This window comes from Coregonus lavaretus (assembly GCF_964263955.1).
Source record: "Coregonus lavaretus genome assembly, contig: HAP1_SCAFFOLD_381, whole genome shotgun sequence".
Taxonomy (NCBI): domain Eukaryota; kingdom Metazoa; phylum Chordata; class Actinopteri; order Salmoniformes; family Salmonidae; genus Coregonus; species Coregonus lavaretus.
Window position 1 is genome coordinate 96701 of NW_028165309.1, and position 21712 is coordinate 118412.

Consider the following 21712-nt stretch of genomic DNA (forward strand, 5'->3'; position numbering starts at 1 on the left):
TTGGCATTGCACATTGGGGGGGGGGCATACAGTTTGGGTTCAGTTCTCGTTTACCATTGTTCAGTGATTATTAGTGAGGTCACCGAATCAGAGCAGGTATGGGGTGGTTGACAGGGAGGCTGGGATCTTTATTGAGATATATATATATATATATATATATATATATATATTCAGTGCAGATTCATTAGTAACAATACACACACACATCCACCCAGTTTGTGATTCATGAAGAAAAAGAAAGAGAATGGGAATTCAACTCAATGAACAGAAAAAAAATGAAAAAAAAAATAACTTGGTTTGATGTGTTTCTATGAGATAGTTTTTTTTTTTGTAATGTTCTTTTAAAATCAAAAACATGTTAGGGTAACTGTACGGGCAGGCACCTCTCTCTCACTGCGTCCGAGAGACTAGCAAAAGGCAATTACCAGTTAACTGATCAGCAGGCAGGCTTGGGGCGGCTCGTCATTGGGTGAAGAGTTCAGAGGTCAGAAGGTCATGTGTTAGTTGCCGGTGGCGGCTAGGTGGTTAGAAACAAAAAACAAACAAACAAAGAAAAAAAAGATAGAAAGGATATTAGTGTCAGCAAGAAGAGACTGCAATGACATCATTTTAACAATAAAATGAATGCAATCTCTTATTCCCTCTAATTCCCTGCCAAGAGACAAACCCAGCTAGCTAATATTGTTATAATCATGAGGTTGTTACATCACGATCTCAACTACTAAGCCCCCAACCTGAATTAAAACGTTGTTTTAATCAAAGCGCTACATTGCCCCCCAGTACCAGAACTCAAGAGAGGTCAAACAAAGTACAAAAAATGAGTATGGTTTAGTTTCTTCGAGGTTGGAATGCAAATTACCAACAGTGTGATTAGTGGTAAGGAGACTTAAAGTAACTAGCTAGTGTTACGCAAGGAATAACAGTACCTCGTGTTATGCAAGGAATAACAGTACCTAGTGTTACTTAAGGAATAACAGTACCTAGTGTTACTTAAGGAATAACAGTACCTAGTGTTACGCAAGAAATGACAGTACCTAGTGTTACTTAAGGAATAACAGTACCTAGTGTTACTTAAGGAATAACAGTACCTAGTGTTACTTAAGGAATAACAGTACCTAGTGTTACTTAAGGAATAACAGTACCTAGTGTTACTTAAGGAATAACAGTACCTAGTGTTATGCAAGGAATAACAGTACCTAGTGTTATGCAAGGAATAACAGTACCTAGTGTTATGCAAGGAATAGATTACTTTTTCCAGATTCTCTCTCTTTATTACCAGTATATACAGGAGCCATAAATACATTTGTTATAAAATGTTAAAATATAAAATGACAGTAACTCGTGTACAACTGAAATATCATACAAAAATGTTTCCATGTATTTTGACATTTTATTTAGATACTTAAAAACACACCGGAGAGGGAACGTTAACTAGCTTTGATTAGGTATGTCCGTCCTACCTAAAAAATAGACATAAAACAAAAATTCAAGACATAAACCAAGAGGAGAAATGATGCCTGGTGGCTCCTGTAGTGCTGTCTACGTTTTCTAGTTAGCGCTTAGAGTTGCTTTCCACAGATTCCCCATAAGTAAAACAAATGAATGATGTATGTGAACAAGGCTGACCTATTTTAGGATCTAATCTCACATCAGAGGAATATTGAGAAAACTTAGCTTGAACACCACGTGTGCTACCTGTTCTGTCACCAAGGGTCACAGTTCATGTAAACCAAAGCAATTCAGATCGCTTTTGCCTGAGCATTTACATATTACATTTGAGTCATTTAGCAGACGCTCTTATCCAGAGCGACTTACAGTTAGTGAGTGCATACATTTTTCATACTGGCCCCCCGTGGGAATCGAACCCACAACCTTGGCGTTGCAAGCGCCATGCTCTACCAACTGAGCTACAGGAGGCTACACTGAGCATTGAAATATAGTTCTATATTGAGTACTACGAGTACTATTATGTAAACAATGTGCATACCACAGTCAACCATTTAGTTGCTGTGGATGTGTGGTGACAAAATAAAGTATATAAACACAGGAGAAATCCCAACAAAGGCAAAGATAAGGCAATGCAAATCAACAGTCAAAGTAAAGTATCTTAGAGACTAAACTAACCTCTGTCTGCGGTCACTGTCCTTTGGTAAGGATGGACCCGCGAGTCATACCGTCTCACTTTGGTAGCCATTGCACCTAGATTGCAACAAGTCCACAAGGTTAGAACCCATTCACTTTAGGGGGGGAAAAACAAGTCTTCCAGTAATACATATTCACATTTTACACATATACTGCTTATACATTAGATTATAATATACATAAACATGATACAGACATGTATAAAAATGCATAGAAAAAAAATTACTCATTTGCTTTAACTTGATATCTATAAATGTATAACTTAGGTAATACAATTTCACAGTGCTCAGTGTTACATAGAGGATTCGTGGAACCGGTGGGCAGGGGGACAGGGGACTAAGGCTGTCTAGCAAAAAAACATGTTCATCTTCCATTGGGGACGCAGAAGGGGGATAGAGAAAAAAATTGGCTGATTTTAAAAGTTGTGAAAATCCAATGCAGCTCAGATCCTAATTGGATGGCGCTAGACACCACCTGGCTCTCTCACGTCTCTACATCTCTCAGTATCAATCTTCTCACTGGCAGTAGCATTCATTTCTCTCTGAATATTTGTCACAAATGAAGACAGACATTTCAATTACCCTAGTGTGGTTTCTCTTGATTTCATACACGGAAATGGAGTAAAATACCATGTTGGTTGCATAGGAACTGTGACCGTGCATAGAGATAAAGAATTAGTCTATGACCAAAAAAAGAAATCCCAGATTGAAAAATGTTCAAGGTAAATCCTTAATGCAACGAGTCCGACAATCTAAAAGTTTGTCCAAAAAGCCTAGCTAGAGCTCAGTGCAGTCAGCGAGACACCATTTCAGCACTCAGGGGTCGTATCTCTTGGGCTTCTATGCGGCTATGTCAATATTTCTGATTTAGTGAGCCAGGGAAGGATAGCCTCCCAGATCTCGGGGACAGAGAGATGGCGGAGTGATGCCGTGGAGGCCATATTTCTCTGATCTTCATTACCCAGAGAGCGTTTAAAGAGATTTGTGTCAGAGCCCTTCAATGGCTAAATGGTGGCCGTCCCCACAGAACAGGTCACCGTGACAACCATCTGGGCATCCTGTCATATGGTACACTACTAAACCCTCTTCTCTGCAGTTATCAAGTGAGCACTTCTAAAAGGAGACAACTCAGAATGTTGGCTTGGGTAGGTTTCCATGCTGAAATGGAGAGTTGGTGGAATAAGCCAGTGACGGTTACATCACACTTGGAACGGCCCTGAGACTAATATCTATCTATCCTGGCAGGGCAGGCAGGCAAGCTGTGTGCGATGTTTCACAGTGCTGGTTGATGATCAAACCAGCCCGCCCACATTCCACTCTGCAGCATCAGATGTCCTGAGGTTTCCTCAGAGCTAACGCAGAGTCCTGAGCAGGGCTAGTAGAGCCAAATGCACGCTGTGTTCCGGTGGCGCTCCGTTGCTGAAGGCACCGATCAATACGGCATCCGAGTTAGAGAGAAAAGCCAGTAGGCTCTGTACTACAGAACAGCTCCCAGAGGCACCTCTTTCACACACACAAAGACACGGGTCAGCTAACATGGCACCTGTGTATCCGCTGTCTCATGTCAGGATCAACACCTCAGGCATGTCATTAAAGGCAGTGACACAAACAGGAAAGGCCTCTGTCAAAACTTGACAAGGTATGCAGTGGCACACAGTCATTATTTGGTCGAATTAGAGTGCGATAGCCTCCATAAAAATGTGAGTTATTATCGTCAGTTACGTCTAAATGTTTCTTTGGCAGGATATTGCTTTGTGTGTGAGCGCCGGTGTGCATACACACCCGCACCTACGGAATGTAATTCCCACGGCCGACGTATTGACTGGGGAATGTCGGTGGCTCGTACTAAGTTGAAGTTCAAGAGCGTGAAAACTGAGCCAATGGGAAAAATGAGAACAGTGAATTTAATGAACATCCCCACCGGGACAAAGGGTTTCTACTGGCATCAAGGCCAGAGCTGTAGAGTTAGCTGGGAAAAAAATAATACTAATTTCAAAAGCCGGTGAAATCCGGGGGGATCCACCGTCAGACTGAATCTGCTGTTGGCGAGTGCATAAAAGGGCTAGAGCACAGCAGCATGTCGCTGTCAGAGTGTGTCTTCAGACAAGGCAACTCGCCTTATATTGCATGGGAGTATAATGGCAGCTGCAGAACAGAGAGAAAACGGCAGGTAGCCTAGTGGTTAAGAGTGTTGGGCCAGTAACTGAAAGGTCACTGGTTCGAATCCCAGAGCAGACTAGGTAACAAATCTGTTGATGTGCCCTTGAGCAAGGCATTTAATCCTAATTGCGCCTGAGCGTCTACTAAATGACTAAAATGTCAAACTAAACCTGAGCCAGGAAAAGCATGGTGGGGAGATGAGCTAAAATAAAAAATGTCTACCCCCCAAAAAAATCCCTGTCCCCCTTGCCCTTTGTTAGCGCATTAATCCTGTTCAGCTGTCAGGTCATAAGGTCACACCCATAACAACCCTGTTTGTTTTTTTTCAGCTGGATACGACATATTTACCTTTCAACAAGTCCTGACCGTGGCTCATCGAAGCCGCGTCCAAAAACCCAGGGTAAAACAAGCTGCCCTCCTGTCCGGGGCTAAAGGGGCCGCCGCCCAGGCCCCAGGGTCGCTTACCTAGAACCCCACTGTGGTCGATGGGGTACTCCAGCAGGGAGGTGGGCGCCAGGGCGTACGGGTAGTCGTACGGGGAGGCGTAGAGGATACCGCCTTCCGGCGAGGGAGGCACCAGGGTTGGGGTGCCGTTGGGTAACATGCCCTGCATTTGGGGTTGTCGGATGATGTTCATGATGGGGGGCCCTGCCGGTGTGGGGGGCCTCATTTGCTGATGGGGGGCCATCAACTGCCCCTGAGGGGCCTGCATTAGACGGGGGCCCTGAGCGGCGGCAGCCGCCGCTGCAAGAGAGAACGCAAGGGGGTCTGCCATAAGCAAGAGTGAAAGACAGAGAAAGACAGAGAGAGATACAAGACAAAGGGGTAGAGATGTGGTGGTGCGGTTGACCAAAATCACAGGTGAAGAGAAGCGAGTCGGAAAATACAAAAAGTAGAAAAAGGGGGGAGAAGGAGAGGAGGGCGAAAAAAATGAAAATTAGTCCATGCAATGATTACGGTGAACCAGCAAACAAGAAAATAAAATAAACAAGAAAATAATAAAAGAACCCCATACCAAAAGATAAAGGGAAAATGCTGCAATCACCACCAATGCACAGACAATATTAAGCATACCAATCACCATGACAACTACGAGTTAATGTACTGCGGACGGCACAAGTACACAAGCCAACAGAAATGGAGCCGGTGGCCATGGAGAGGAGAGATGGAGTGCCAGTTTCTGATAAGGACCAATAGGATCACATCAATCCCTAAAACAGACAATCCAGTTTATTGGACGACTCTCTGGGCCTATGAGGCCTTGCTTTGGACCGACTAGTTGAAATCTGCCAGACTATAAATACAGTTCTGATACACTCCACTCCTCTACATGATACACGCCACTCCGTAGACCATTTTGGTTGGCTGACAAACGAAATCGACAAAAGATTTTCTAAATTGTTTTGCATTTACAAATGTTCTGACATAGTGAACATCACTGACAGCGGGGGCGATTGAATCAATGTTTTACATGTGGCTCTTTGGGCCATGACTCCGTGGCTAATTCATGCTAAGTATCGCTGGTCTGGCAACACAGCCGAGAGAACCAGACACTGGTCCAGACATTGGTGTTAGAAACCAATGTCTGCCAAGTCAAATTATTACACGTTTTCCAAATTAGATTTTTACTTCAAAACAAGCCATGACTTTTTGGACTGACCAAATGTGCAAAACATGACTAATATAATTCAGTAACAAATCATGATAATAATGCAAACGAAAATTGTGACAAACTCCAAGCAGCCACCAAAGAAACATGAATTTTGCAATGCATTTATACAAATCACAAGCATGAAAGTGCAGAACTGTGGGAACTCTTGGTGGGATGAATTCCAAAGAAAGTAACACTTTGGTGATTGGAAAACTAAACAGTGTTTGTAACAGATGCGTGAACTACGTCATGCAGAGATGAGCGAGTGATTTCTGCGGTGCGCTGAAGGCATATAGAAGCCACACCGACATTACAGCAAACTGTGATTGCATCCATATGGAAGGAAGGGAAAAGGGGGGGGGGGACTGCTCTACTTGGATACAGGTGGTTTTAGGAGGTAGGTAGACATGAGTCAGACAGCACTTCAGAGAAAAGTGCATAAGTTTATAAAATAAAAATAATGACTACAAACATGAGGCAGAGGCACACAGTTAACTGTATATCATGAGCATTTCTTCACTGTGGTTATTGTGAGGTTCTAGCTGGTTACTGTGAGGTTCTAGCTGGTTATTGTGAGGTTCTAGCTGGTTATTCTGAGGTTCTAGCTGGTTATTCTGAGGTTCTAGCTGGTTATTCTGAGGTTCTAGCTGGTTATTGTGAGGTTCTAGCTGGTTATTGTGAGGTTCTAGCTGGTTAATACAATAACAGATGGATTAAGATGATTAATGATAAGCTTTGGTGTGTAACATTAGTCAATGTGGATCCAAACAGGACCTTCGTGTAGTGTGTGTGTGTGAGGGCGGCTGGTATGTGTGCGTGTGTGTGGTTGTAAAGCGTACGTGTCTTGATGTTGGTGTCTCGGTACGTCCCGTTGAGAATGGCCAGCTCCATCAGCTGCATCTTCTTCAGATTATCCTCGCCTTCCGCCTGGTACAACAAACAAATCAACAGGTCAGTCAACAAGTCCTTTCAACAAACAACAAGTCATTTCAGTCATGTTAAGACATTTGACTGTGCTGTGTCACTATTGCAAGGGGGGGTACATAGGGACAGACATCCAGAGGCGTAATCATTAGAGGACACCGTAGCAAATAGCTGAAAACAGAAAACCTTTTGAAATGAACACGAGTTTCTATTGGACAAATTCAGGTAGGCCCCTTCCTGTTCCGTTTGGTTCCTAGTGACTACACCCTAGCAATCGCTAGTTCTCCATAAGCACAAGTTGCATGGGGGAGGAAGGCATCGAAATAAGTTACACCACCATTGTCATGTTGCATCATCTCATGTTTTGCTAAATCGCTGACAGGGACATTAGGCAGGGAAAACGCATGCATAAACCACTGTCTTATAAGCAAGATAATTACTGGAAAAATTAAATCCCCCTTGTGCGCAATCAAATGCACAGTATAGGCCCAGCTAATGTCAGTCCTGTCAATTAATGTTTGGATAAATAAATACATAAGTGGTGTCACTGTCATTATCGCCCAAATTAGGCAAGTTAAATTATTCATGGAGCAATTAAGTTAGCACCCATCCCCTTCTCTCCCCGAAGCGACGAAACGCTCCATAACCATGACAACGAAGTAGAAACCCAGTGATTTTCCAGGTAGATCGTAATAAAGAAGGACTGGCGTGATTGCAGCAGACAGAGAGATAAACGAGGCTTCAGACAGACAAGGCTGCTGCAGACTTCTCCTCTATGCTTCAGACAGACCAATGCTTCACGGACAGGGCTCCAGACTAACATGTTCCCCTGGTGGTACTGGTGCCACCAGCCATTTCAGTTGGTGGCACTAGCTCACGAAACTATAGATCATTTTGCTCTTTGATTTTGAATTTTAAGACCCCTTAAAGTATCCCAAATATACATGTTTTTGACCTTACTGCTATTAGCCCATACAAATTGAATTGAATAACAGATTCACTACATGGAACAGATAGTCCCCCCCCAAAACAATCTAAAGGAAGTTGGTTCTGAAGTGTCTATCCTATATATTTTTACATGTATTTAACCCCTCCATACATTCTTCCATCAATGTTTTCGACTGGTACCGGGGGATCTTCAGACGAGTCTCGAGTCCTGTGGGCGTCCTAGAGCAAAACAACCGACATGTACGTGTTCGTGATAGTCACACCTTTACAGAGGGGTCATATTTTTTATTTTATTTTACCTTTATTTAACAAGGCAAGTCAGTTAAGAACAAATTCTTATTTACAATGACGGCCTACACCGGCCAAACCCGGACGACGCTGGGCCAATTGTGCGCCGCCCTATGGGACTCCCAATCACGGCCGGTTGTGATACAGCCTGGAATCGAACCAGGGGGTCTGTAGTGACGCCTCAAGCACCGAGATGCAGTGTCTTAGACCACTGCACCACTCGGGAGCCCAATTAGTGCGTAGCCCAAACAGTTCGGAAACTACAGACAGAAGTTGGCAGATCAGCTGTACCGACTTCAGACAAGTCCCAATACGCTTGTGGGGGGAGCAAAACTGAGAGAACACCAAATCAAATAAAATTGTATTTGTCACGTGTTTAGCAGATGTTATAGCGGGTGTAGCGAAATGCTTGTGCGTCAAGCTCCAACAGTGCAGTAATATAAAAAACAACAACAACATTGTGTTCGTGAGAGTCATCTTTCCATAGAGGGGACATAACAGTGTAGGCCCAACCGTTCGGACGCTACAGACGATTTTGTGAGAAGACCGATTTTCGGGATGTCTCATGGTCTGACAAATACCGCTCTAGCTCTGTCACCTTTCACCACAGATGCAGAAGTGTTACATAGGCGGATGCAGTGGATTGAGACGTATCATATACAAAAAAAAATATGTTTAGCTTAAACTGACGTAATTTTATGGGGATTTTTTTTACTATGCTGAGAACTGTAGTTGCTTCCAAAGCTATGTATTTCCAGCAATTGCGAAGGAGCATAAAGAAATTCAGATATTACATCTATGTTTTTAGCACTACCTACAAAGTCTTTAATCTACGGTGCCAACATGGTTCAATGTGCCAGTAAATCAGCACAATCTACTTTTTGCGTTTATTCAAATTGCCGCCATCTTGGAGCTAGATTTGGGATAATGTATACTGCGCTAACGCCGAAACCAAAAAAATTGTAACTGAGAGAAATGCACAATATGGCGAACTGAGCAAACGAGGCATCTTTGGTAAGTACACGGGCGCTGCCATCTTCATGCACCTTCACCATTGGATTTGGAAGTGATTTACAATCTTTCTCCCGGACCACACATCAAGTGGCTCGCTCATCACAGCACCAGGCTCTAGCCAAACAGGCCCAGGGGCTGGGCAAACTCATTACAGGAATAATGAGGATAATGCACTTTACTGTTTGACCAAATCAGGGTTTTAGCCACCCCCAAAAATAGGAAGTTATGAAACACTAACCCAGAACATTCAGCAAGGTGAATGAATGTTCAGTTCGCACTGATGCGACCAATTAAAAATTGTAACTTGCACAGCCAAGTCAAAGGGTCTCAAAATGCAACTAAATGGTCGCAGTCTGGAGCCCTGAGAGCAGACTCAAGAGCTCCAGTGGCATGACAAGGTTTTGTTTTTGGCCGAGTTGTTCAGACGCAGCTTTTCTCCCGATTAAAAGGGGAACAAGGCTGTTAACGGCGGAGCAATAAAGACAAGGGACAGACAGATCTCTGTGCTCCATTCAATATCACAGTCTTTTCTTTGAGCAATTCACCGGTTCAAAAGCAGTTTCCTGCTCTATTCAATCAGGCTGGGGTGGGGTGGGGGTAGCAGTGGAGAGCAAGGCACAAAGTTAAGACCTCCGCAGAGACTCCTTTCAAGGGGAAGACGGGAGGGAGGGAGGGAGGAGAGCATCAGTGGCAGTGTCTGGTCTCTGACTCACTACTGAAAGATGTGGCTTCAGACTACACACTAGGCTACGTGCTACAGTCTGCAACAGCTTTTCTTCAACGTCCAAATATACACATTTTTATGGAAGGCGGTCAAAATAAATACAATCACCTTGCATTTTGGTGGATAAATCATTCCCACGACTCTGTACTGTAAACTACTGAAACATAAGAGGGAGTAGCTTGCGCTACCACTACCCCGGAGCATTCGGCTTGCGCTACCACTACCCCGGAGCATTCGGCTAGTGCTACCACTAACCCAGAGCATTAAGCTAGTGCTACCACTAACCCAGAGCATTAAGCTAGCGCTACCACTAACCCAGAGCATTAAGTTGCGCTACCACTAACCCAGAGCATTAAGTTGCGCTAACACTAACCCAGAGCATTAAGCTAGCGCTACCACTAACCCAGAGCATTAAGCTAGCGCTACCACTAACCCAGAGCATTAAGCTAGCGCTACCACTAACCCAGAGCATACAGCTAGCACTACCACTAACCCAGAGCATTAAGTTGCGCTAACACTAACCCAGAGCATTAAGCTAGCGCTACCACTAACCCAGAGCATTAAGCTAGCGCTACCACTAACCCAGAGCATTAAGCTAGCACTACCACTAACCCAGAGCATTAAGCTAGCGCTACCACTAACCCAGAGCATTAAGCTAGCGCTACCACTGACCCAGAGCATTAAGCTAGCGCTACCACTAACCCAGAGCATTCAGCTAGTGCTACCACTAACCCAGAGCATTAAGCTAGCGCTACCACTAACCCAGAGCATTAAGCTAGCGCTACCACTAACCCAGAGCATTAAGCTAGCGCTACCACTAACCCAGAGCATTAAGCTAGCGCTACCACTAACCCAGAGCATTCAGCTAGTGCTACCACTAACCCAGAACATTCTGGGACAATCTGCATTGAAGGAAAGCACACGACCCACACTGATCCTAGTAGGATCCAGGCCCATTCAGTGCCTATTACAACAACCTCCCCAGCCTCAGAGGTGAGTGAGGCCACTTCACATTCTAAATACCAGGCCTGCTGAGCAGAACGCCTAATTAGCTATGCTCACAGAGAATGGCTAACGCTAACATGGACCCCTCAACCTGAAAATGGGCTTAAATCACTGCTAATTAGCTGTTTAAATGCTCCACACAAAGCCCAGTCAGAGGAGCCAGTTAGGCCTTTTTAGCTTCCTAAACACTTGCCAAACAGAGGTGGTTGCGGTAGAGTGAACATCTTTAGCTGCCCATTCTATTAGATCCTCCGTCGTCTGCCTCCCTTCCCTGTTTACCATCACAAATTAAAATCAGATCGTTACCACGACGACGTTCTAGACAGCTTCTCCCAAGTCGGGTAAGATGATTCTCAGGAAAGAGACAGCTGGTTCTCTTTCTCTCTGCTCACTTTTTGGCCCCAAACTGTGTCAGCCGGTTTGGATCTGAGCCAAGGCTGAAAAGTGACTAAGCCAAAACATAAAAACGGAGACAGTCACGGCGAGGTCGCGCTGAGTGTTCGGTTGCACATATGCAGTTTTCAGTGACAAAAAGGAGTTTCTAAAATAGCCTTTATGAGGAGCCAGACATCTCATGGCAGAGTAGACTCTGACCCTGGCTCAGTGGTTAGAGAACTGAGTCAGTAATGACAGAGAGACCCTCAGTCTTCGCCTGAAGCGTCTGCAAGGTCACCAAGTCTGTGCTCTACCCTCCATCCCAAACATAAAGGCCTACTGTGTGTTTTGCCGGCAACACATTTACAACGCTGTTACAACAAGCCGTTTAATGTGCAAACTGGAGAGCGGCTAGAGGTTGGCGGGTGAGATTGAAGAACCATTGGGTTGTTTCCCTTGCAGCTGACGCGGCTAACCTTTTTAAATACAGGCCCAATAATGAGAGTTGGAAACAGGTTGTTTTCCCTTTCATGGGGAGGAGAGGCCTGGCTGGTTTTCCTAGGTGTGTGTGTTTGTGTTTGTGTGTGTGTGTGTTTGTGTTTGTGTGTGTGTGTGTGTGTGTGTGGTGCTTACGAACACTGAGATAGCGCTGTGGATAAGAGGGAGTGGGCGGTCATCGGGCCGGGTCTCAGCAGCGCAATGCATGCTGGGGGATGAGTGCGATTGGTGTGTGTGTGTGTGTGAGAGCGTCGCAGGCAGACAGGAACAGGAAAGGGGGTTGAGGATGATGGATTTGCAGGTTGGAAGAGTTAAAGAGGCTCCTGGTACGTCACTATCAACATCTCTCCGGCTCTGCATAGCAGGGGATGTGCTGCTGTGAGGGGCGTAAAGCAACGTAGAGGGGAGGGTGTCAGATGCTGCTAGGATGGGTGTGTGTGTGTGGCAAAGAGGAAAACAGAAGGTATTGTGTGTGTGTGTGTGTGGCAAAGAGGAAAACAGAAGGTATTGTGTGTGTGTGTGTGTGTGTGTGTGGCAAAGAGGAAAACAGAAGGTATTGTGTGTGTGTGTGTGTGTGTGGCGGAGAGTGGAGGCAAACAGAAAGCAAACTCTGGGCAGGCACACCCCCTCAGGAATCCAGCTGACACAGCTCTTCATAGCATAACTGTTTCTTCATAGCAGGCTGTTATAAAACCTTCCTAATGGCCACATGGAAGCAGGTCAATTTACTCCCCTAGTCACTTCAGAAACAACAAAGCTAGTGCTTCTGTTGTGTACATTACTGAAACCCTATTATAAATATGACTTATTAGTATACTAATGGTTGTATTGAGTGATTTGAGAGCTGGATGGAACTGGGTCACACTAAGGCTACAGACAGTGGGCGTCTACTGTCTGCTACGATCTAGCAGTGGGTGAACTATGACAGGACTGAGAGTTTCCTGAAGACTGAATGCATGTTTCATGTGCCAGGATGAAGGGACTAGAGATTTCTTTGATGTCCCTGTGACCATAGAGCAATTAACAAAATCCTGAGTCGGCACACCTCACACACTCCCGGTTTCCTCATTAAACATTCAGGACGGCTGTCAGGATGCCCAGTGTGTGTGTGCGTGTGTGCGCACGGAAGGGGAATCATCTCTGTCTGAGAGGGAATGGGCTCCCCGATTCCCAAGAGAAATGTTGCATGGATTACAAACACTGAGGACAAGGAGTGAAAGTATCCCCTTTTACCATCACACACAGACAGAGACACACACAGTCTAGCAGCGAAAGGCCCAGAATAAACCTGCTCTATTCACAGTAATCAGATTCAATCAATGTGGCCTATGTGTTCAATCTGTGGAGCAGTAGAAGCTATCGTGGAGGATGGGGGATGAGAGGCGTGTTGTCCCTCTGCCTGCCTGACAGCCCAACGGATGAGGTTACCCGAGGCGTCACGAATCCCACTCATGCTCTCACACACAGTCTGACAGAGAGGGAGAGAGAGAACGGGAGGGAGAGAGGGAGAGAGAACGGGAGGGAGGGAGAGAACGGGAGAGTGAAAGGGAGGGAGAGAGAGAAAGGGAGGGAGAGAATGGGAGGGAAGGAGCGAGGAGCCGTAAACACAAACAATGACAAATGGCTCCTGGAACATCATGGGACTGGAAAATTCCACGAAAAAGAAACAAGATTTCAACACGTTCAAATAAACAGTTCACTAGTGGTGATTTGTGTGGACAGCACGGCTGTAGCAACAGATGGGTGTATCATAATGTTTGGAAGGCCACACCCTTGCCTTATCCCTCACCCGCCCTCCCTCAAATAAACAGATCAAGCGCCCTGCCTGCGGTGGGTGTGTTTGCTCACGTCTGGCAGGGGCCTTTCTGACATACAGCGGAGAGGAGGAGACAGAGAGTGGGAAAAGAGAGAAAGACAGGGAATGTAGGGAGAAAACAATCCCTTTTCCCCCAGTGGGCTGACACTGGCTCCTCCATGCTTTTCTTCACTGGTCTATGCTGCCAGTCATAACAAGAGGAGGGGAGTGGCTGGGCACGGGTCTGGTTGCCTTCCAAACTTCTCCAATTACCACAAGAGTAAACAAAGACTGGCAAGCATGGCCTTGAGGCAGGGAGAGAGGGAAAATAAAGTAGAGGAAAGGTAAAGGACGTATCTGGGGATGGGGAGTGCAGTGAGGGACTAATGACTTCACGTTGAGCAACAGGGGGGTGGGGTGCCTGAAAACGGGCAGCTGTTTTTTCTCATCTTCTCCTTCCCCCAATCCCTCCCTCCTCCTCTCCTCCCTTCATTTCCCTCCCAAACTAACATCTGGAGAATAGTAATTACTCTAGTCACCGTGCCATGACAACTTATCAAGAACTCCCCAGGCTATAGAGACCCGACACAGAGAGCGAGACCCGACACAGAGCGAGACCCGACACAGAGCGCGAGAGAGAGACCCGACACAGAGAGCGAGAGAGAGACCTGACACAGAGAGCGAGAGAGAGACCCGACACAGAGAGCGAGAGCGAGACCCGACACAGAGAGCGAGAGAGAGACCCGACACAGAGAGCGAGAGAGAGACCCGACACAGAGAGCGAGAGAGACCCAACAGAGACCGACACACAGAGAGAGAGAGAGAGAGAGACCGACACACAGATAGAGAGAGAGAGAGAGGAGACCTGGGCCCTGACAGTAAATCTCAGTAAGACAAAAATAATGATGTTCCAAAAAAGGTCCCATTGCCAGGACCACAAATACAAATTCTATCTAGACACCGTTGCCCTAGAGCACACAAAAAACGATACATACCTCGGCCTAAACATCAGCGCCACAGGTAACTTCCACAAAGCTGTGAACGATCTGAGAGACAAGGCATGAAGGGCCTTCTATGCCATCAAAAGGAACATAAAATTCGACATACCAATTAGGATCTGGCTAAAAATACTTGAATCAGTTATAGAACCCATTGCCCTTTATGGTTGTGAGGTCTGGAGTCTGCTCACCAACCAACAATTCACAAAATGGGACAAACACCAAATTGAGACTCTGCATGCAGAATTCTGCAGAAAATATCCTGTGTACAACGAAAAACACCAAATAATGCATGCAAAGCAGAATTAGGCCGATACCCGCTAATTATCAAAATCCAGAAAATATCTGTTAAATTCTATAACCACTTAAAAGGAAGTGATTCCCAAACCTTCCATAACAAAGCCATGACGTACAGAGAGATGAACTTGGAGAAGAGTCCCCTAAGCAAGCTGATCCTGGGGCTCTGTTCACAAACACAAACAGACCCCACAGAGCCCCAGGACATCAACACAATTAGACCCAACCATATCATGAGAAAACAAAGAGAATTACTTGACACATTGGAAAGAATTAACAAAAAAACAGAGCAAACTAGAATGCTATTTGGCCCTGAACAGAGAGTACACAGTGGCAGAATACCTGACCACTGTGACTGACCCAAACTTAAGGAAAGCTTTGACTATGTACAGACGCAGTGAGCATAGCCTTGCTATTGAGAAAGGCCGCTGTAGGCAGACCTGGCTCTCAAGAGAAGACAGGCTATGTGCACACTGCCCACTAAATGAGGTGGAAACGGAGCTGCACTTCCTAACCTCCTGCCAAATGTATGACCATATTAGAGACACATATTTCCCTCAGATTACAGCGATCCACAAAGAATCCGAAAACAAACCCAATTTTGATAAACTCCCTTATCTACTGGGTGAAAAACCACAGTGTGCCATCACAGCAGCAATATTTGTGACCTGTTGCCACAAGAAAAGGGCAACCAGTGAAGAACAAACACCATTGTAAATACAACCTATATATTTATTTTCCCATTTGTACTTTAACTATTTGCACCTTGTTACAACACTGTATATATACACATGACATTTGAAATGTCTTTATTCTTTTGGAACTTCTGAGTGTAATGTTTACTGTTAATATTTATTGTTTATTTCACTTTTGTTTACCATCTACTTCACTTGCTTTGGCAATGTTAACAATGTCAATTGGCTATATTAAAACTGTTTAATTTGATCCTGAGTGTAGGTTATTTCCCTGACATCTGGAATCAAGGACTCATAACCCCAATCTTTAAGAACGGAGACAAATCTGACCCTAACAATTACAGAGGCATTTGCGTGAACAGTAACCTGGGGAAGGTTTTCTGTAGTATTATAAATGTAAGAGTTCTTCCTTAATAAGCACAATGTCTTGAGTAAAAGCCAAATTGGATTTATACCAAAACATTGCAAGACCGATCATATTTACACCCTGATAGATAAACATGTCGACCAAAATAACACCAAAATGTACGCTTGCTTTATCGACTTCCAAAACGCATTTGATTCTATTTGGCATACAGGACTGTTCTACAAAGTTATTGAAAGTGGTGTAGGGGGTAAAATATATCTCATAATTAAATCAACTGGCAATACGTGCAGCATCAAAATTGGCAAGAAAATAACAGAATTCTTTAACCAGGGGTGGGGCCTTCGCTAGGGTTACTTTCTGAGCCCTGCACTCTTCAATATTTACATAAACGAATTGGCCACTATTCTAGAAAAATCCTCAGCCCCAGGTGTTAAGTCTCCACAATTCAGAGGTTAAATGCCTGCTCTTCACAGATGACCTATGCCAGCTGTCACCCACAGCACATGGCCTACAGCAGAGCCTGGACCTGCTAGAGCAACCCCAAAAATACTAAAATAATGATTTTCCAGAGAAGATCCAGATCTCAGGGAATTAGACCAAAGTTCTCAATTGGTCCAAAATATATAGAGTACTCCACACACTACAATTACTTAGGTTTAAAAATTAGCTCAACTGGACACCTTAATGATGCAGTGAATGAACTGAGAGAGAAAGCACGCAGGGCATTCTATGCCATTAAAAAACAAATTCAAAATGAAATACCTATTAAAATTTGGCTAAAACTAATTGAATGTGTCATTGAACCAATTGCACTTTATGGCAGTGAGGTGTGGGGTCCACTTGAAACCCTGCATGCAGAGTTCTGTAAAATTCTCCTACACGTCCAGAGGAAAACTAGAAACAATGCATGCAGGGCAGAATTAGGCCAATATCCACTAATAATAAAAATTCAAAAAATAGCAGTGACCTGCTCTCATATCATTACCAAGCCCTGCAATGCCAAGAGCTGAGCAAAGAAAATAGTCCCCTCATCCAGCTGGTCCTGGGGCTGAGTTCACAAACCTGGTCTACTAACACACTGAAGCCTCAGGACCAGAACATCCAATCAAATCAGAATAAACCAAATTACAACACAAAACTACATTGCTTATTGGGAAACACAAGCACAAAGTAAAATGAAGTGCTATCTGGCCCTAAATCAACAGTACACCGTGGCTAACTATTCGACCATGGTTACTGATCAAAACCTTAGAAAAACCTTGACAAAGTACAGGCTCAGTGAGCACAGCCTTGCCATTGAGAAGGATAGACACAGGAAAACCTGGCTCCCTGTAGAGGAAAGTCTATGCAACCACTGCACCACAGCATTTCCTGACAAAAGGTCAAAAATATAAAACAATTAGTGTCATTTCCCAAAATGTGAAACCGTATTTCAAGATTTCAAAGAGCTCTCTGATGAGAATAGGCTCCCTGTCCTGTTGGGGGAGGATGCAGAGAGCTGTGGTTGGCAGCACACTACATTGCTGCCTGCCATAAGATGAGGGACAGTGTCTGACAGACCAACCAACCTGCACATGTCCTCTATATTTTTATTGTTCAATGGATATTTTGACCCTTGGTTATTGTTGTTGCTGTTGTCCCATTTACAATATTGAGTATTATTATTTTAATTGTAAATATCCAAAGTAAGCTTTGGCAATATGTACATTGTTATGTCATGCCAATAAAGCAAATTGAATTGAACTGACAGACCGACAGAGAGAGAGACAGACCAACAGACACACACAGAGACAGAGAGACAGAGAGACAGCGACAGAGACACAGAGAGACACAGAGAGACACAGAGAGCGACAGACAGAGAGAGCGACAGACAGAGAGAGCGACAGACAGAGAGAGCGACAGACAGAGAGAGCGACAGACAGAGAGAGCGACAGACAGAGAGAGCGACAGACAGAGAGAGCGACAGACAGAGAGAGCGACAGAGAGAGAGCGACAGACAGAGAGCGCGACAGACAGAGAGCGCGACAGGCAGACAGGAGAGCGCGACAGGCAGACAGGAGAGCGCGACAGGCAGACAGGAGAGCGCGACAGGCAGACAGGAGAGCGCGACAGGCAGACAGGAGAGAGCGACAGGCAGACAGGAGAGCGCGACAGGCAGACAGGCGAGAGCGACAGGCAGACAGGAGAGAGCGACAGGCAGACAGGAGAGAGCGACAGGCAGACAGGAGAGAGCGACAGGCAGACAGGAGAGAGCGACAGGCAGACAGGAGAGCGCGACAGGCAGACAGGAGAGAGCGACAGGCAGACAGGAGAGAGCGACAGGCAGACAGGAGAGCGCGACAGGCAGACAGGAGAGAGCGACAGGCAGACAGGAGAGAGCGACAGGCAGACAGGAGAGAGCGACAGGCAGACAGGAGAGAGCGACAGGCAGACAGGAGAGCGCGACAGGCAGACAGGAGAGCGCGACAGGCAGACAGGAGAGCGCGACAGGCAGACAGGAGAGCGCGACAGGCAGACAGGAGAGCGCGACAGGCAGACAGGAGAGCGCGACAGGCAGACAGGAGAGCGCGACAGGCAGACAGGAGAGCGCGACAGGCAGACAGGCGAGAGCGACAGGCAGACAGAGAGAGCGACAGGCAGACAGGAGAGCGACAGGCAGACAGACAGAGAGAGCGCGACAGACAGACAGACAGAGAGAGCGCGACAGACAGACAGACAGACAGAGCAAGAGGGACATTTGTTGAATGTTGAAAACACCAAAAAGTAACCAAATCAAGTGGAATAATACAAAGCACGTTCAACCCCTAGGGCTTAAAAACCAAGCTGAAGAATACAAAGCAGAGAAGAAAGGCCTATTAAAGTTTCCACTTCCAATCAACCAACTACTTACAACACACAGACAAGAAACATGAAAAACTCCTGTGATAAAAGTAGCATTTAAGAGAAAAGTGGAGAGAGAAAGTACAGTTTAGTCCCCACTTCAAATCGTGCCACACATTTCAAAGGCAATTTTCCTCCCCTCACCGTTCATCTCCCAGTAGACTTAAGACGCAATCGTCTGCAACACTGCGCTACACTAGGCTGCCCATCTAAACAAAACCCTCCCTTCACTCACAGAAAGCTGCTTCAGCTCCTTCACTTTTAAAAGACACGTCAGTAAGTTAGCCTAGCGCTAACCTCATTAGCAAGGCAAAATCCCCTTGCAGTCATTAGAATCGACCCTAACCAGTTAGTCAGATTAGAAACTCAAACCAGAGGTGTTCCGCCCCTCCGCTGCCAATCCAGACTCCAGAGTACAGTCACTTTTTGGAGGGAAAGTTGTGTGGGGAATTAGCATTAGCATAGCTGTGCGACAATATGGCAGGCCCTGTCACTGTGCAGGCTGGATGTATGGGGCTTATTAGGAGCTTTTATTGGGCCGGAGTGGGCAACCTTGGTTCTCAGCAGCAGCACCATCAATATCCTGTCGCACTCAGGGCTGCCTGACATACACAGTGGCTCGTTACCGAGGAAGAATTTGCGGAGAGAAGATATGTTTTTCCCCCCTTACTCTCCTCCCTACACACTCCAGAGAGCAGTTCTCGCATGGTCTCTGACACTAACACTCCCAATGTGAGAAGCATTAAAGTACACACTGGATAGGAAACTGGAAAGTTTGGCTACATCCTGGTATATAGTCTCGGAAACTATGAGTGTTATGTAACGGGAGGCGTACAATATAAATAAACTACGAAAATATACTGATTTAATACGAGAATTTGAATGTATACATTATGAATGTGTATTTGCCTGTGCCAGCCTCGACAAAGAAGATATTACCAGCTAACAACAGGACTTAGTCAGAGGAAAAATTCTGAAACAAAAACAGAGTGAACATTAAAGCGATCCATGTTTTCCAATGGCAAAACATGCTGTAAACCCGCTTGAGACGGAGCATGATTCTCTCTCTCGCTCTTCCCCCTGCTCCTCTCTCCCCCCTTTCCCTCCCATCCTCCTCTCCTTTGCCAGATGTATTGTTCTGTTCCTGTGATCCTTTAATGTAGTCCAATTGAGCCGGGAATATCTTGAAGGGATTTGGCCATGGATGATTTGCGGAGGTTTAAATACTGCCGGATTTGCATCAGATTCCGAGATTCTGAGTCAAAGCTGATGAGAGCCCTCCCCTAACCCTCAGCCCCACCCCCATGGCAGGCTGCTGCCCTCTGGACTGGGGGAGATTGGGCAAATGACTCTAGAAAGGGGGCGTGGGGGCATTTTGATGGTGGATAGGGGTACAATGTGGTCACATCACATGACGAGGTTGGAAAAGACATCAGCAACTGTCGGGCTGAGCCTGGACCATGAGCTGAGGGGGATCAGCTGGTAGGCTATGGTACAGAAGCGGGGCTGGTTGCCAGGCAAAGTACCCCCATCATTGGACTGACCCAGGGACGAACCGCTGAGGCAGTGATCCCTCAGTAGTCAAGGACACGGGGAAGGTCGTGGGTCAATGTGATGAGCATTACGAGGATCGGCCACTGACTCAGTGGCTGGCTGATGCTAATGCCAACATTGGGGACATAGTAAAATGCTAAGGTGCACTCAGACAAATGAAAGGGTGTAAAACAAGCTGATGAGACAATGGGAAGTGGAAGGCTTGGTTTATTACGGCGCCTGCTCAATGTCCTACGCACAATACCAATTTCAATGAGCAGCGCAACAGGATGCGTTGCCAGGCATTGATGTGAAAGAGAGAAGGGGAGAGAGAGACTGAAGGCAAAGTAAAAGCATCACATTTGAGGGGGCCTCCAAATGCTGAGCTGTACACAATCCCATTTTCCCCTGCTTAAAACACACACAGACACAGAGACAGAAAAAGGGAGCGAGCGAGAGATGAAAGGAGTTCGATCTCCCCCTCTCTGTTGAGCCGGGTCCGAGGGCATCACCAGTTGCCTGAGCCGAGCCCTAGCAGTTCCCGGGCCAGAGCCATGTGGATGGATAATTACCCCTCAGGGTCCTGGGGAGGGGTGCATACTGTAGCCGGCAGCAGCAGCACAAACAACAGCTCCACACTGCAGCATCTCCTCTCTCTCCAACTAAAAGGATTAGGGTTAGGGTTAGCGTCTCTCCAGCTGAAAGGATTAGGGGTTAGGGTTACCTTCAAAGAGAGAGCGACAGGGGGGAAAGACGACCCCCCCCCCAAAGGATGTGGGGTGTAATCAGGTTGGTTATAAAGGCTTTACGGTTAAAGTCAGGGGGGGGTTCTTCTCACTAGACCTAAATGCAAAGGCTACTGGTTGACAAATCAGGTGGGTGTTTGTGTGGGTGTGCAAACTTTTGAAAGTCGCATTGGAGGTGACTTTCCACCAGACTAGGGACTGAGCCTGACCGGGGGAACGGAGCCTTCCAGTTGGCACAGCGGTGGGATGGCCTTGTCTAATTGACTGTGCCAGGATGCCTTTTCACTGCACTGCCCATCCGTCAGTTTCAGCAGGTTGGTGGAGCTCTCACATGAATGATGCCACACCGCCACGTTATTATTGCGATATGAATCTTTCCCCGACGTTGCATTTTTCTCCCTCCCTCTCTCTCTCTCTCTCTCTCTCTCGCCTAGTTCGTGACCAGATTCCCAATGATACGGGGACAGCGGGGAGGGAGGAAATGAAGGCTGTTATGGCTCTTCCATTGCAAAAGTGTCTGTGACTCCCGGCTCATTCATGTAAATACCAGCGTCTCCTCCAACATAGTCCGTCTGTAGTTCAGAAAAGCTCCAGTCACTGAGTCACTAGATGCTATGTTTATATTACTGAAGCTTTTCTAAACTTTCTGTTCATAACTGGCACATTAGCTCCC

At 45.9% G+C, this 21712-nt stretch overlaps 1 protein-coding gene across 4 annotated transcripts in view; it reads right to left on the reverse strand.

Moving 5' to 3' along the window:
• Positions 1-330: 330 nt before the first annotated feature.
• The window catches only part of LOC311116001 (protein quaking-A-like), a 103634-nt gene continuing 82252 nt past the window's right edge, over positions 331-21712 (reverse strand). Inside the window, exons 5-8 of one of the 4 annotated variants that reach the window (XM_084191134.1) lie at positions 6792-6879; positions 4650-5045; positions 2125-2199; positions 331-517 (exon numbers count right to left, since the gene is read on the reverse strand). In XM_084191134.1, coding sequence (XP_084047260.1) covers positions 501-517; positions 2125-2199; positions 4650-5045; positions 6792-6879 — 576 coding nt within the window. In that variant the 3' untranslated portion in view covers positions 331-500. Of the gene's footprint in view, positions 518-2124; positions 2200-4649; positions 5070-6791; positions 6880-21712 lie in introns of all 4 variants that reach the window. The other 3 variants (XM_084191136.1, XM_084191135.1, XM_084191133.1) reach the window with 3 other exon arrangements.